This window comes from Alligator mississippiensis, chromosome 3, assembly GCF_030867095.1.
Source record: "Alligator mississippiensis isolate rAllMis1 chromosome 3, rAllMis1, whole genome shotgun sequence".
NCBI lineage: Eukaryota > Metazoa > Chordata > Crocodylia > Alligatoridae > Alligator > Alligator mississippiensis.
Window position 1 is genome coordinate 255841424 of NC_081826.1, and position 14445 is coordinate 255855868.

A 14445-nucleotide genomic window follows, 5' to 3' on the forward strand; every position below is an offset into this window, starting at 1 on the left:
CTGCAAATTCTGCCTGTTGAAGTTGGGACACTTTGCTGCTGCATGTATACTGGTGTCAGTGAAGCTTCAGGAGCTCTCTTCCTCCTCCTCTCCCCATGCTGTCAGGCATAAGCCACAGCCTACAAACTTTCCCTGATCTATTTAAAACTAGTTTCAAAGGAGATATGACTGGATGAACCTCATGTTTTAACTGTGTGCTCTAAGAAGTGCAAATTGTCATGTGTGCTCTAAGAAGTGCAAAAATTATCGCAGACCAGTACCTCCCCCACCACCTGGCCTTTGTTTTTTACATGAGCTTCCAATGATCAGGGAATTTGAGGAGGAAAAGTGGGGTAAAGCCTGTAGCACAGCGTAGGTACAGTTCTGACCATTTGATGTTTGTTATGTTTGTTATGGCTTGCATTTCTGAAAAAAGTTAAGCCTGCTCAGGTTTTTTTCATGGGGACAGATGACTGATAGTGGTGGACCAGAGAGGGTATAAATGTTTCCATAAGTGAGTTCTGACCTTTTGTAAATGCTTTCTCTTTGTCATCCCTGCCATTAGGTAGCTCTGGTCCACCTTGGAAAGATCAGGGAAGTGCAGCTCATTGGAGTTATACCCAATGAATATCCATGAGAGTTCCTTATAATAAATGCATGTTACCCAATGGGCACTAAAAACCCAGTTGGTATCACAAGCCATAACTTCAGAGCCTTCACCTTGATGCCAGTCCTGGCTGTGCTCATGAGCTGCCATCTCTGCCATGGTCTGTTTGTAAACAGACTAGTTTTGGGGGGTTGTTCCTGAAAGACCACCAAGTGTTCTCCTTGTCCCAGATGGAGAGAAGATCTATGCTAATATAAGTAGTACCAGTTGTTTGCATGGTGTGTGAATGGATGCTCGGGAGTGTTTGACCTGTTTTCAGGAAACCATTTTTCAAGTGGCAGTTGTGAAAATGGAGGCTGCAGTGTGCCTTTATGCCTAGTGTTAAAAGGTGAGGTCACATGTAAAGCAGGTCCTTGTAGCTCCAGGAGGGTAGAGCTGGGAATGGGTTGCAGATCTGTTATTTTAACAAGGCTCGGGGGAAGCAAAGCGCTGTGGGGATGATTGGCTCCCTATCATTCTCTGGTGTGGGGGACAAATGTAACCTGAAGCACTTCCCAATGAAGTGCTCCAGAGTTATCTCTGCGTGAAACAGTCTTTTTTGAAAAACATAAATTGGGACAAATTGTAGTGCTATAGCACTGTGTCATCTATCCCTTCACTTTTTATGGTGCTTTTAAGGCACTTGAAACTCTACAAATATTAAATCTGTCCATGTCCTTAGAAGAGTGATGGGTTCATTTTAAGCAACGTATCTGTTGATTAGAGTACTGGGTGCCTGTACATGTGTGGGGACACTGTAATTACAGTGTCAGAGCAGCCTCGATTAATTGAGTCTGTTGGAGAGTACTGATTAGCATGCTTCAGCAGCCTCCACTTCTCATTTTTTCAGCATCCCCATGTTTCAAAATGGTGGTGGGGGCACTTTAACTAAAGCTCATCGAATAGGCTGTATAAAGGGGCAGGGGGATGCTAAATACACAAAACGCTGCAGGCGCTTTAATTAAAGCAGCTCTTGGAGCTGCTCTAATTAAAGCTCCCCACCCCTACCCCAGGAGCCATGTGTAAAGACACCCAGCGTACTTACATACTGCTATGTAAGGACCCATGCATCGTGAATCTCCAAATCCGAATTGAATCAGAGGACCCTTTCATCTCTGCAAATCGAATCAGAACCCTCCAAATTGATTCGGAGAGATTCGGACATAGACACAGCTTTAAATGTTTTTTCTACATACCTCTAGGTACCAGGTGGCTCGTGAATGCTATGATGCTGGGGCAGATAGAGCGTCCCACAGAAGCCTGAGGGTCCCCCCAGCGCGCTTGGCAGCAGACCCGGAAGTAGACCAGAAGCATTTCTGGTCCGCTTCCAGGTCCACCAGAGAGCACGCAAATCAACCAATTGAATTGCTGTCCCCGATTTGAGCCAAATCCGAATCAAATAGGGCTCGCTTTGCACACCCCTAGCTGGCAGTACTGGCCACATGTTCAATTAAAGGCGTGATAGGAACTGGCGACAGTTATTACACACATATTGTATAATAACTTTGTCACTTATTCCTGGTTTTATCATGCCATTTATTTAATGAACATGTAACCAGGTCATTACTTGAGATGTGATTAGCCAGTTAATCGCATCTTAAGTGTCAGGGGCCTAAAAAACTGTAATCAAAGATGTACTTCAGCATAACCAGGCCGCAGGGCATTACAGTAGTACTTACATAGTCACATTTTTATTTTTCTGTTTGATCTCTTTGTGTCTTGCAAAAATCTGTGTTTTAATACTCTGAAAAAACTCACTTACTCATTGTTCTTATTAGCAGGTTTCAACTACAGAGATCCAGATTGGGCCCATGAGACTGACACAAGATCCTATTCAGGTAGGACTTTGTTTTAATCTGATGATGCAATAAATTCAATGTTAATGTGTGAAGAATACTGTCCAATCCTTATAGTCACGCAAAATCTTTGTTTTACCTGTGTAAGGACTGTAGGATGCTTCTGTACTGTGCATAATTAACTGTATTAATAAAGATATTTAGTGGACTAGTAATAGTTGAGATTAAGTATTTTTAGCATAAATATTAGAAACCATAGAAGTCACAAAGCTTCAATTTTGGATGTATTTTAAACCTTGTCTGTGGAAAAACTCTGAACACATGGATAACTATTAAAAAGTTGTTGCCTGACAAACCAGTGGCATTAGAATGCACATCAGTAGTGCTATGATAATCCTTATATATTCTAAGTTATGTTACAGACCAAGACAGAGGCATTGTGTACAATAGGATGGTGTAAGCAGTATGTGACAGGATTGTTTCAGGGCTGAGTACTCATCTTGCTTTCCTTGATTCACCATTCAGCTATTGACTGTGCAAAAAATTCTTCCTTCCAGTGGCAGGGGAGATAGGGAGAGCAGGCAGTGGGAGAGGATGGAGAATCTTCTCAGCTAATTATATGAGAAAGTGAAAAAGCTAAATTCATACCAGAAAATTTAAGATGTTGGAGGGAATGGATGAAAAGCAACAAACAGTAAGTTCTGTTGTAAATCAAACCTTCCACAAACTGGCAAGGCAGCTCCTTCTAATTTTAGATCTAACTGATGGAAGCCAGTTTCGATCATAAGATTTGAAACTGCTACTCACAATATTTGGAAAGTGCTGACTGTAAATTTTGGACCATACCTAGTAAGAAAACAGTTAAAGCTAGTGGCAAGGTGGCCATCTACATCATGTAAAGAGATGTGAAAACCTTTTGTTTGTATGGCATCTATCACTAATGATGTTCCTTTCATAAATTATCTCATATCATGTATACAATCATTCTTTTACAGTTTATTCAGCCAGAAAAGGCGTTATACATAACTTTTACAGACATTCTTTGTATCAATTACCCACTACAACAGTGGGATTAATGCTGCAATATTTCAGAATACTTGGCTTCAAAACTATAGAAAGTTCTTCAGTAGTCAAACTTGCTCAGGTGCCAGCAGATTTAACTGAAATGATGATTAGACATTGTGATTGTCATGTGCTCAGGATTGAACTACAATACCAGCATGAATCCTCATTTAAGGTAAAGAGTCTTTTGATCATTTTGAATGTCCACGTGCTATAAAATGCACAAGATATGAATGTGTAATGATATACGAAACGTAAATTCCATTTACAAGTTCCTGGATTGGTTTTTACCAACCAACAATTGCTTTTTCTAAATAGTGCTGGTACAGTACTACAAAGACTCCATTATTGAATTAAGGTCGCATTGATTTGGTCCTGTTGCTGGAAACCCGCACCACAGTGCCAAACAAATTGTGCTCTGACAGGTCACAAGTGCAAGAAATCAGCTGAGCTTTAGTGATAGTGACTGAACTTTGGTTTGATAATACAACAGCTCCTAAGCATACTTGCTACTATTTTGTGTTTATTTGTTTCTGTACTAATAAATAGGGTAGATGCTAGGGCTGTGTGAAGCTTCAATTGCTGTTTTGATTTGACAGAGATTCAGCCCAATTCAGCAGCCGAATCTCTGAATCCAAATCAAATCAGGAAACCTTTTAATCTCTCTGAATCGAATCGGAACCCTCCGAATTGATTTGGAGAGGTTCGGAAAGATTCGATGATTCGGACAGACACAATTTTAAATGTGTTTTCTATATACCTCAGGGTAACAGATGGTTCGTGAATGCTGAGACGCTGGGGCGGATGGAGCATCACACGGGAGTGGAGGGGGATCCCCAGGATGCTTGGCAGCAGATCCAGCAGTGCACTAGAACTGGGGGACCCCCCCCTCAACCCCCCAGCTTGGAGACTGGTGCCTCCTGGGTCTGGGGGGGCACCCGGGGTCCCCTCATGGCTGATCGCTGAGCCGGGAGAGCACGAGAGGGAGGGGGCCTGTGTGCTCAGCAGCAGACCCAAAAGTGGACCGGAAGTACTTTTGGTCCACTTCCAGGTTTGCCACCAAGCCCACGGTGGGGCCCCCCCATGCTCCTGTGGATGCTTCATCCACCTCACCATCACAGCCCACCATCGCAGCATTCACAAGCCACACCTGGTACCTCAAGGTATGTAGAAAAAACATTTAAAGCTGTGTCTATGGCCGAATTGCTGATTCTCCGAATCAGCATCAAATCTTCAGATTCAGATTTGGCCGAATCGAATTGGGACAGTGATCCAAATCAATGAATCAAATCACAGTCCCCAATTCCAGTTGAATCCAAATCGAACATAGCCTGATTTGCACACCCCTAGTAGATGCCAAAAATTAAGTTCTGGCTTGTAAATATGTTCTTAGAGGATCCAGTTATAGAGAATGTAACTTTTAAAAGTTTATAAAAATATATACTGTCCATTGAAATACTGTAACATTGGTTTTATCTTGCTCTGAAATACTGCTCTAAAAAAATACAAGGATAATTTGTTTTTTCTTTCAGCATTTGACATACAGAATTGTGGGGTCAGTATTTTAACGTGCAGCAAGAAGGAAAGCATAAGAGTTCATACAAGAAAATGAAGGACTTATGGAAGAATTTCTATATGCTGTGCAGATTTGAATTTTTATTTACTATAAAACCCTGAAACTTTAGATTATTGTATTCAAGATCTAATTTAATAATTTAAATAATTCTTTGGCCTAATTAAATAGTTCCTTCATGTTTTTATTAGGCCCATGGAACTAGCTAGCTGTGGTAGTAGAACAGTGTCTTTGTTTTTGTGAGGAATTTTAATATAAATATGTGGAACCCTTCAGGAAAAAATGTTCTTCAGACTTTGATAGTTTACATTAAGAAGAGCAAGAAAATATTAACAAGTTAAAGCATATTTTCTATATTTATGTGAAAGTTGTTTCTCTGGCGCCCTTAGAAATCAGGTCTTTCTAAATACTGTAGAAAGATTTACAGTGGTAATTGTTATAATCTATTTTAAATTAGCATTCAGCATGTAAAAAAGGAGAGGTAAAAAATGTCAATCCACAAACCCTTTTAGACTTTTCTTGTTACTGTTCAGCTCTGGATGGTATTTTGCCCTTAGTTTAAAAAAGAAATAAAAATCTACAGCTCTACACACAAACAAAAGAAAGTAAAACCATGATATAATGAGATAGCCATATCTGTACATTAACACCTTTACAGTGGTGGGATGGGGGGAGGGGTGGAATATTGTACTTGATATCAGTAGTGGAACAAATTGTGTTGTTTTATTTTATGCTCTGTTAATCTAGCAACATTGCACAATGAGCCAGTCCCTCTATAGTTTAGACCATATTTGCATTAATCTTTTGTTTAATAGAATTATAGAAAATTAGGGTTGGAAGGGACCTCAGGAGGTCATCTAATCCAAACCCGAACTAGATCATCCTAGCCAAGGTTTCGTCTACTTGGGTCTTAAAGACTTCTAAAGATGGAGATGCCACAACCCCTCTGGGTAGCCTGTTCCAGTGCTTTACTATACTCCAGTGTTTCTTGTGGACAATGCATATTACATATTCCTTTATACTGTTCAAGCAGCTGCTAGGGGGGAGCGCCAGGCAGACCTCAGCCCAGGTCCATGCCAGTGGGACAAGGGGCGAGGGAATTAAACCTCTCCCTGGCCAGTTCACTCACATCTAATGCCAGGGTTAATGCAGCTGTCCTCCCTCACTGACACTGAAACAGGTCCTCCAACAGGGCTTCTTACTCAGGATTTCAGTGTTGGGCCCTGCCCCAGCTCATTCTGCTTCCAAATTCCCTGTCCCTCCAGGAACACCACTGGCTAGACAACACAATCTGGATCTTTGACACTCCTGCTTTAAGGGATTATGCACCTATTCCTTTCTTTGTAAATCATTGAGGAGCCCCAAGATTTCCAGTGTTCCTGGACTAGAGGGAAAATCCACCAGGCTTACCTGGATAAATGAACTAGGTTTTTGGCCTGCCATGAAAAATACTTTTTCCCCACAATGTCTCCAGACCAGCCATCTTAAATACCTGAAATGTGGTTGCCTGTCCCTCAGCACTGTCAAAGTGCATCTCATTGCTATATCAGCTTCCCACCCACTCATGGAGGGTCAGTCAGTCTTCTTCCACCTCACAGTGCTGAAGTTCCCAAAGAGCTTGACTAAGATTTTCTCTCCAGCGCAGGCCCTGGTTCCTCCTGAACCAAAATTAATTCTCACTGCCTTCTTGAGTCAATGACCACCTATTTATTACTGTCTATGAAGGCTTATCTGTAAAGGTGGCCTTTCAAGTGTCTGTGCTTTCACAAAAAGTGAGGGTGAGATCCCAGCATTGATGGAGGATTTTGTTGTACTGAAATTTCCTGGAAGAGGTCTTTCTCCGAATTCACTTCATGTTTCTTATCCAAAGTTGCCTCAGAATTTCATCTTAGTCAGAATATCACCATCACCTTTCAAACCTTTTTTCCCCAAGTCTCAGAAACAGAGGCATTTCTGCCTATGCTTGACATGAGGAGAGTCTTGTTCTTTTTATGTACACAGAACTAAACTTTTCCAGAAATCTCTTCAACTATTCCTTTTTATTACTGGAAGATCAAAAGGCACAGTGATTTTTGCCTCCAAAGTATCTAATTAGACCTTTCATGTCACAAATTGATGCAGAATTCCTACAGTGGCTCTACCAACGCTGATCAGGGCCCACTCCACCAGAGCCCAGGCAACTTGGAGGAATCCCTTCAGATTGTCTCCACTCCAGATGTATACAGGGCAGCTACTAGGTGCTCCAAACATACCTTCATCAAGCACTATGCTGTTGTCAAGGCCTTCCAAAAAGATAATGTGTTTTGCTAAAGTTATCCTTCATTCATTTGTGTACAACTTGGGAACACTCCCCCAGGCAATATGGGTACTTGTTTGAAGTTACCCACAATGGAATGAGCAATATGGACAATAACAGGAATTCTGTGAGATGTGTTATCAACATGCACATTCAAAGTCTTACCCTTTATTTCTTTTTCCTCAGTCCCTGGCACTTAGGGCTCTGTGGTGAGAAGAAAATTATGCATGTGAAGCATGAAATATCCTTTGTCCTCAGCTTTGACATATGAGGATAGACAGGACAGATGTACAAATTACTATTGCTAAAGCAACAAATTCTCCAAGCTTGAGCAATTGTGTCACATTTATGTCCACAAGAATGTGCATATGGACAGCACATCTTGAACTCCAATCACTGGTGAGTTAGGAAAAAAAGAAGTTACTTATCACTTCACCGATTCACTCCCTTTTTGCCGTTGTAGTCCCACAAACCTATTCATCCCACTTGTACAGTCTTCATGGTCTATCATCTCTTGCAGACTGGTGAGATGCGTGTTCCCACTTCTACTGCACCAGCTTTAATTTGCCCATTTCTGAAATTTTCTCATGAGTGTCTGTTCTTTCTCCCATGCCAACTCTTGTGTATGAAAGAAGCCCCCTCCTCAAAGCTACTTGGTTTTTCTTTATAAAACTCTTCTTTCTGTGAGGCTTACAGGGACATAGCAATGGTTAAGCAATGGATATATTGTGACTGCTGATTATCATTATTTTCTCATTATTTCCTTATAGGATTCCATGTTTGTACCCACCTATGGTCCCTAGTTTTACACCTTAGTCCCTGCTTTAAAAAGTCTATAATCTATTATGTATGTACAATGTCAAACCTGCTGGCAGAGTTGTGCTGTTACCCAGTGCATCCACAGGTGGCAGATAGTAGAATGACCTTCACGGAAGGTTAGCTGTGAAATAAGCAGGGGTAACTCTGACAAATAAGCAGTCATGGACCAAGTAACAGCAGCACCATCAGGATATGATGGGGACAGCAGATGGCAATACACTAGGAAACACCAAGACTGGTTTGATGAGAATGACCAGGAGATCCGAGAATTGATCAACCACAAGCACAAGGCCTTTTGTGCTTAGCAACAACTCCAAGCAAAATGTGACCGCTGGGCCTCGAACACCCAATCCCGCGCAGCTTTCGTTCGAGTGATTGGTGCTGTACGCCTTACAGACTTCCGTACATTGCCGAGTAGATGTTTACTCCTCGAGTAGTCCTCCCCAATCTCGCCTGCCACAACTTTGAATGTTTCACAGTGGTGGGGTGACTACCCGGGGCCCCCCTGCGGCACGAGGTCTGCCCAACAGTCACTTACGGGGCTCCACCACCCCTACACCCTGACCTTACACCACCTTGATGGATCACCTGGTCTTCCTGGCCACATTCCCAATCTTGTACTGTTGTGGGGCCTTTCGAGTCCCTTCCCATCCTGGGTACTGGCCCTTGAGGTCGGTTCACTTACTCCGCTCCGGGTTGTCTGCGTTTGGAGATCCTGGTTGTGAAGCCTGCTCTCTCTCTCTGGAGTGAACTATCTCACTATGATCTGAACCCAACTGTGATGCCCCTACAGGCCTTGTATTGATTACCTTATCCGTATCAGCCATTCCTGTCCCTCAACCCCTTCACACGGGGAAATACAAAAAGGAAAACACAAAATAACACTTTACGGTATCGCAGGGAATCTGGGTAGCCCCTTTATCTGGTCCCTTACCTCAGGGTACCGGGTGCCTTGTTCCCTAAGACCTGTCTAGGGGATGACCTCTACCCAGGACCGTGTACCCGTGGCCTCCTGCTTGGGTTGCCTTTACCCCTCTTTCCAATTCTTCCCGGGGCCCTGTGCTGCCCCACTTTTCTTTCTTCTGGGGTGTCCCGATCTAGGTGCTTCGTAGCCCCTCCATGTTTGCCTGGTTATTCTCTATAATCAGGGCAGGTTCTCTGTTTCTTCGCAGCCCTTCCCGCTGCTCCTGCCGAGACTCTCCCAAGGGGAAAGATTACTCCTTCTCCCAACTGGCCCCGATGCTCCCACCTGTTATGGAGTGGGTCTTCATGTCTCTCTCTCTGTTTCCTCTGTGGTTGCTGTCTTTGCTGACTGCAGAGGTTGCTTCTGGCTCGTTTCTCGCACTGTTGAGCCGTTCCCTGCCGCCACTGCCAGGGTCAGCATCTGGTGTCTCCTCTGGCTCCTTGTCCTTGTCTTGCTCCTTCCTCCCTGAGGGACTCCCGGGAGGTGCCCTGTAGCTGTGCCCTCCTCGGGTCCGCTCTCCCCTCCCTGTTTTCTCCACCAGCAGCCATTTTTATTCTCACTGGCCAGTGATTGCTGGTGACATCATCGGCCGGCCTCAGCTGGATAAAGACGCGACTAACGAGCCGCATGGGCTTCTCTCCCCATTCCAGCTGCGCCACGGCTCCTGCTGTGGGTAAGTGGTTTTTTCTTGCTTTAACTTTTATGTTTGTTTCCTCTCCTTCCTGTTTATTCTGTTCCCAGTGACTTTCCCTTTTAGTTCGGGGTCCTTCCCCCCATTCTCTCCCAGGACACTAAAGAAATTGAATCACCAACAAGCCAAGGCAGAGGTCCAAGGGAGGACCCCTAACATGAACAGATGGTGGAAAGACAGAGTGAAGGAAATTTGATATCTTGCTGACATCCATGATATATGTGGCTTCTTTGGTGACACTGAAGCCATCTATGGTCCAAGCACTCAGGGTCCAACCTCCTTGAGACCTAAGGATGGAAGAGACCTGATCAAGGAAAGGAGAGCCATTAAGCCCACTGGAAGGAGCATTTTGAAGACCTTCTCAGTTGAGACTGTTCTCAACTCCATCCTGCAACACCCAGTCAGAGACTATCTTGGAATCCCTCCAAGGCTTGACGAGGTGAGGAAAGCCATCAAGCAGATGACGAATGACAAGTCATCTGGAGTGTATAGAATCCCTGCTGAAATCTTCAAGCAGGGAGGAGAGGAACTCACATCACAGCTCCAAGTCCTCATCTTAAGGATCTGGAATGATGAGGAAATCCCAGATGACCTCAGACACCATGATCATGACAATCTTCAAGAAAAGAGACAGATATGACTGTGGAAATTACAGAGGGATCTCCTTGGTGTCCACAACAGGAAAGATGATTGTGAGAACCCTCCTGAACTGTCTTCTTCCACTTGCTGAAGAGCTCCTCCTGGAATCTCAAGGTGGGTTTAGGACATCAAGAGGGACAACTGACATGATTGTCACTGCTCACCAACTTCAGGACAAATTGCAGGAACAACAAAAAACCTCTCCACTTGGCCTTCTTTGACCTCATGAAAGCCTTTGACTGTCAGTTGAGAAGTGCTGTGGAGGATCCTTCTGAGGTACAGATGCCCACTAAGATTCATCGCCATTCTTTGTCTGTTTCATGATGGTATGCGAGCAATGGTTCTCAGTAATGGATCTATCACAGATCCCTTTGAGGTTAAGATGGGAGTTAAGCAAGGCTGTGTCATTGCTCTAACACTCTTCTCGATGTTCCTTACCACATCTAACCACCAACAAGCTTCCAGTTGAAGCGGAACTACACTATTGAATGTATGGTAAACTGTTTAATGCCAGTTGACTCTGAATCAAAACCAAGGCCACCCTGACCACAATCATCGAGCTTCAGTACGTTGATGATGCTGTAATGTATGCTCGCTCAGAACCAGATCTTCAGGCAATTGTTGACATCTTTACCAGAACTTCCAAAAAAATGGGACTGTCGCTTAATGTTCAGCAAACTAAGGTCCCCCATCCACAAGCTCTTAATTGGCAGTTCTCCGCTCTGGTAATTCAGATTTATGGTGAGACTCTGAGTATTTCCTGTGCCTCAGAAGCCATCTCTCACAGAAGGCTGAAATTGATGAAGAAATCCAACATTGCCTCAAATGTTCAAGTTCATCCTTCTGGCACCTGAGGAGATGCATGTTCAAAGATGGGGGACCTTGATCCCTAAGTGCAGACAGGAGGCGTAAACCCAACCGAGGGACTTGACTGGTCAATGCTGGGGCCAGGACTGGAAGGATCAAAAGTGCCAGGGGCCCACTGCGAGGGACGCCAATGATGAGCAAAGAAGCTCAGGGTCCTGACTGGCCTGAGACAGGGCCAGAGCTTATATGAAAGCCAAAGGTCCCATGATTGGGGTCACAGCTAATGGGCAAAGAGGACGGTTGAGCCAGTTGCCTGAGATGCCATCTGCGAGGCTTGGACTGTGGTGTAGAGGTGGAATGGAGCTACGGATAGCCCCCCCCACAATATTGGGGTGTAAAATGGGCAGCCTCCCACCTAATTAACACTCATTTATGTTCCATCAAGGCATGGCAGGCGAGAGGTGGGTGATGTGCCCAGAGGCAGGTGGGGAAACTAGCCCTGTGGCAAGTCAGGGACCCCCACTTTGCCACACCTACAAGAGATTATAAGTAGCATCTGATTTAGTAGATTGTTACTGAAAAAGGCATATGCCTGTCTGAACCAGTTAGTCTCTAAGGTGTCATATTGCCCTGCCTTTTGCCAAACTGTATAACTTATCGTCTCCAAAGGGGGAAAATCAAGAATATGTAGCACTCACTGTAAAAGTGTCCTAATTGCATGCCACTTAGCTAACCAAGAACAAGATTAACCTAATGATAGAAAAAATTAATTTGATTTGGTCCTGTGTCTCCAGGTTAGCATCCTGTCAACTGCAGTTTCATTAGTTACTCCTGTAATTAGGAAAAAGTAGGGAACAGGGAAGGGTGCTGGCTACTTGCGCTTGGGTCCGGTTGACAGAAGGAAGCATGCATATTGCCGCAATGGCTACAACTGTTGTTAGATAAAAGCAAAAGTATAGTGTTTGCAGCCAGCCCCCAAGAGTGCGTCTCTGTGTAGACCATCAATTTCAGATCATCTCTGTTCCAAGTAAGTAATGTTAGAATATAAGAACTGCCATTTACTGGGTTAGGCCATAAATCCAACATCCAGAGTGGATGTTGAAAGGGAGAGTGAACAGGGTATGACCATGGTTTCTTCCCCTGTTTCTTTCTCACTTGCAGCGTCCAGCATTTTAAGTCCAGGAAATTCTGATTCAGAGGCTGTACCCCCAACTTCCATGTTCAATAGCTGCTGATGCACCTTTCTTCCAAGTGGAGCAGGCTTGCCTTTCCTAGCTTGGGTTGAATCCCAGGCTTGAAATCTTGCTGTTTTGATTGGTGGAGCCCATCCACCAATCAGGAGACAGCAAAAGTTGTTAAGTCATGCCCCTTTCCTGATGCAAGGGGAAGAGGAGCTCTCCCCCACTCCCCCGGACCTGATTGAAGACTGCACCACTCAGGTCTGGAAGACTTCAGGGGCAGAACCCTGGAGAATATAAAAGGATCTGCATGCCCAGCAGGAGGGGAACACATCTGGAAAGAAGAGAAGAGAGAAGAGCGGGGCTTAGAAGAGCTGAGGAGAGCTGGTCAGCGGGGTGAAGCAGTAGCCCAGAAGCACCCCTAAAGACTTCCATCAGCAGGGAATGGCAGACGGCTCCAGCAGCTAGGCTCTCGGTGTACAGCACAGCGTCCAGACCCTGGGAGCTGCATGAGGCGTCTTGGGTCTGCAACCTCTGGTGTGTGGTCAGAGACACGTGCACAGGTCAGTGCACAGAGTAGGACCTTTGGAGCGCTTGGGCGGCTCAGGTCCTCAACCCCCATAACAAGGCTGGGAGCTCACTGCACAGAGGGTCCGGGAACAGACCGAGCCTGGTGCTGCATGAGGCAGCCCAGGCCTCCAACCCATAGCAAAAGGTTGAGTCCAGGGAGCCAGACGGTGCTCAGGCTACTGAGCCAACAGACAGGGCTGAGCCAGAGACCCCAGGAGCCCTGCATAGAGAAGCCCTGTTCCACGTGACAGCAACCACCCCCACCCCAAAGCCCACTGCAGGCGAGAGAGCAGCCTGGCGCAGAGGACAAGGGCCACTTTCCAGGCCTGGGAGCCATGAGTTGCAGGGAAAAATGGATTCCCACAGGGGAAGCGGGGAGTCCCCCCGATTAGTTAAAGGCTCCTGAAAGTGGAGGTCCCACTGGGATGGCCCCCCTGAAGTTACCAGCTTCCTTGTAGGGTGTGGGAAAAGCCCAAGGGCGTTGGGGTTTCCCCTTGGGATTAAGTTTTTCTTTGGTGTTCTTGCGCCATAAGTTGTATGATGGCATGCCTTATATTTTGTGAACTCTCATGTTTGTAAATTAGTAGATGAGTAGAGTCCTAGGGCTCTGCTGGGACCCCCTGTTGCTATTATTTCACCTGTTATTTATTTGTATTTATTTGTGGCTTATTTATTGTTCACCCATACTTATCTATAGTTTATCTGTTGGCTATCTATGTTTATTTTGGGATTTATCAGTTTCAGATCAGATACTTACCAGTATCTGGAGCACTGGTGTAAGGTTTTGTAGCGTTTACCCAGAGGATATTGTTTATGTTATTTGTTTAGATTATCCTATAAATAAATAAATATAGTACCTATGTTTATATTCATGTTTCTTTTCCTTGTGATAAGTTAATGTAAATAGATTTGTATATAGTTAAGTCCCCTGACTGTCCTGGCCTGGTTCTATAGGGACAGACGGAAACTGAGCGGTCTGCAGTTCCCCCACAGCACACCTGCCAGCTAACAATTCCCTTTAATTGGAAAAGGGGAGTATATACCTGAGTTACCTGGGCTACACAAGAATTTGTCCAATTCCTTGTGTGAAAAGCACACTAATTCAAATCCAGCTGGTTTTGTTTACTGAATGCTATGGTAAATGGTCATTTCTAGGTATATTAAGATAGAGATGTACTAACATATACCTGTCTTGCCAAGTTAATAAAATATTGAATTACATTGCTGCTACAATAACATTAATCACTTATTGTTTGGAATGCAACAATCTAGACAGTTTGACATGAGGCAAAAGTAGGGTGACCTTGGCTAGCTTCTAGTCAGTGTGTTGAATTTCGCATGGTAACATAGAGTAAGACAGATACAAATCTGTTGACCTTTCTCATAGATATTTTGGGTCAAATCCTGTGTACTTTACTTGGATAG

At 44.4% G+C, this 14445-nt stretch overlaps 1 protein-coding gene across 5 annotated transcripts in view; it reads left to right on the forward strand.

The window, feature by feature from the left end:
* PDE8B (phosphodiesterase 8B) overlaps positions 1-14445 on the forward strand; it is a 202001-nt gene that overhangs the window by 111586 nt on the left and 75970 nt on the right. For 4 of the 5 annotated variants that reach the window (XM_019482249.2, XM_019482242.2, XM_059725101.1 and 1 more), the window contains one exon: positions 2404-2463. In XM_019482249.2, the coding sequence (XP_019337794.1) occupies positions 2437-2463 (27 nt within the window). In that variant the 5' untranslated portion in view covers positions 2404-2436. The remainder of the gene's footprint in view (positions 1-2403; positions 2464-14445) is intronic. The other variant, XM_059725102.1, reaches the window with a different exon arrangement.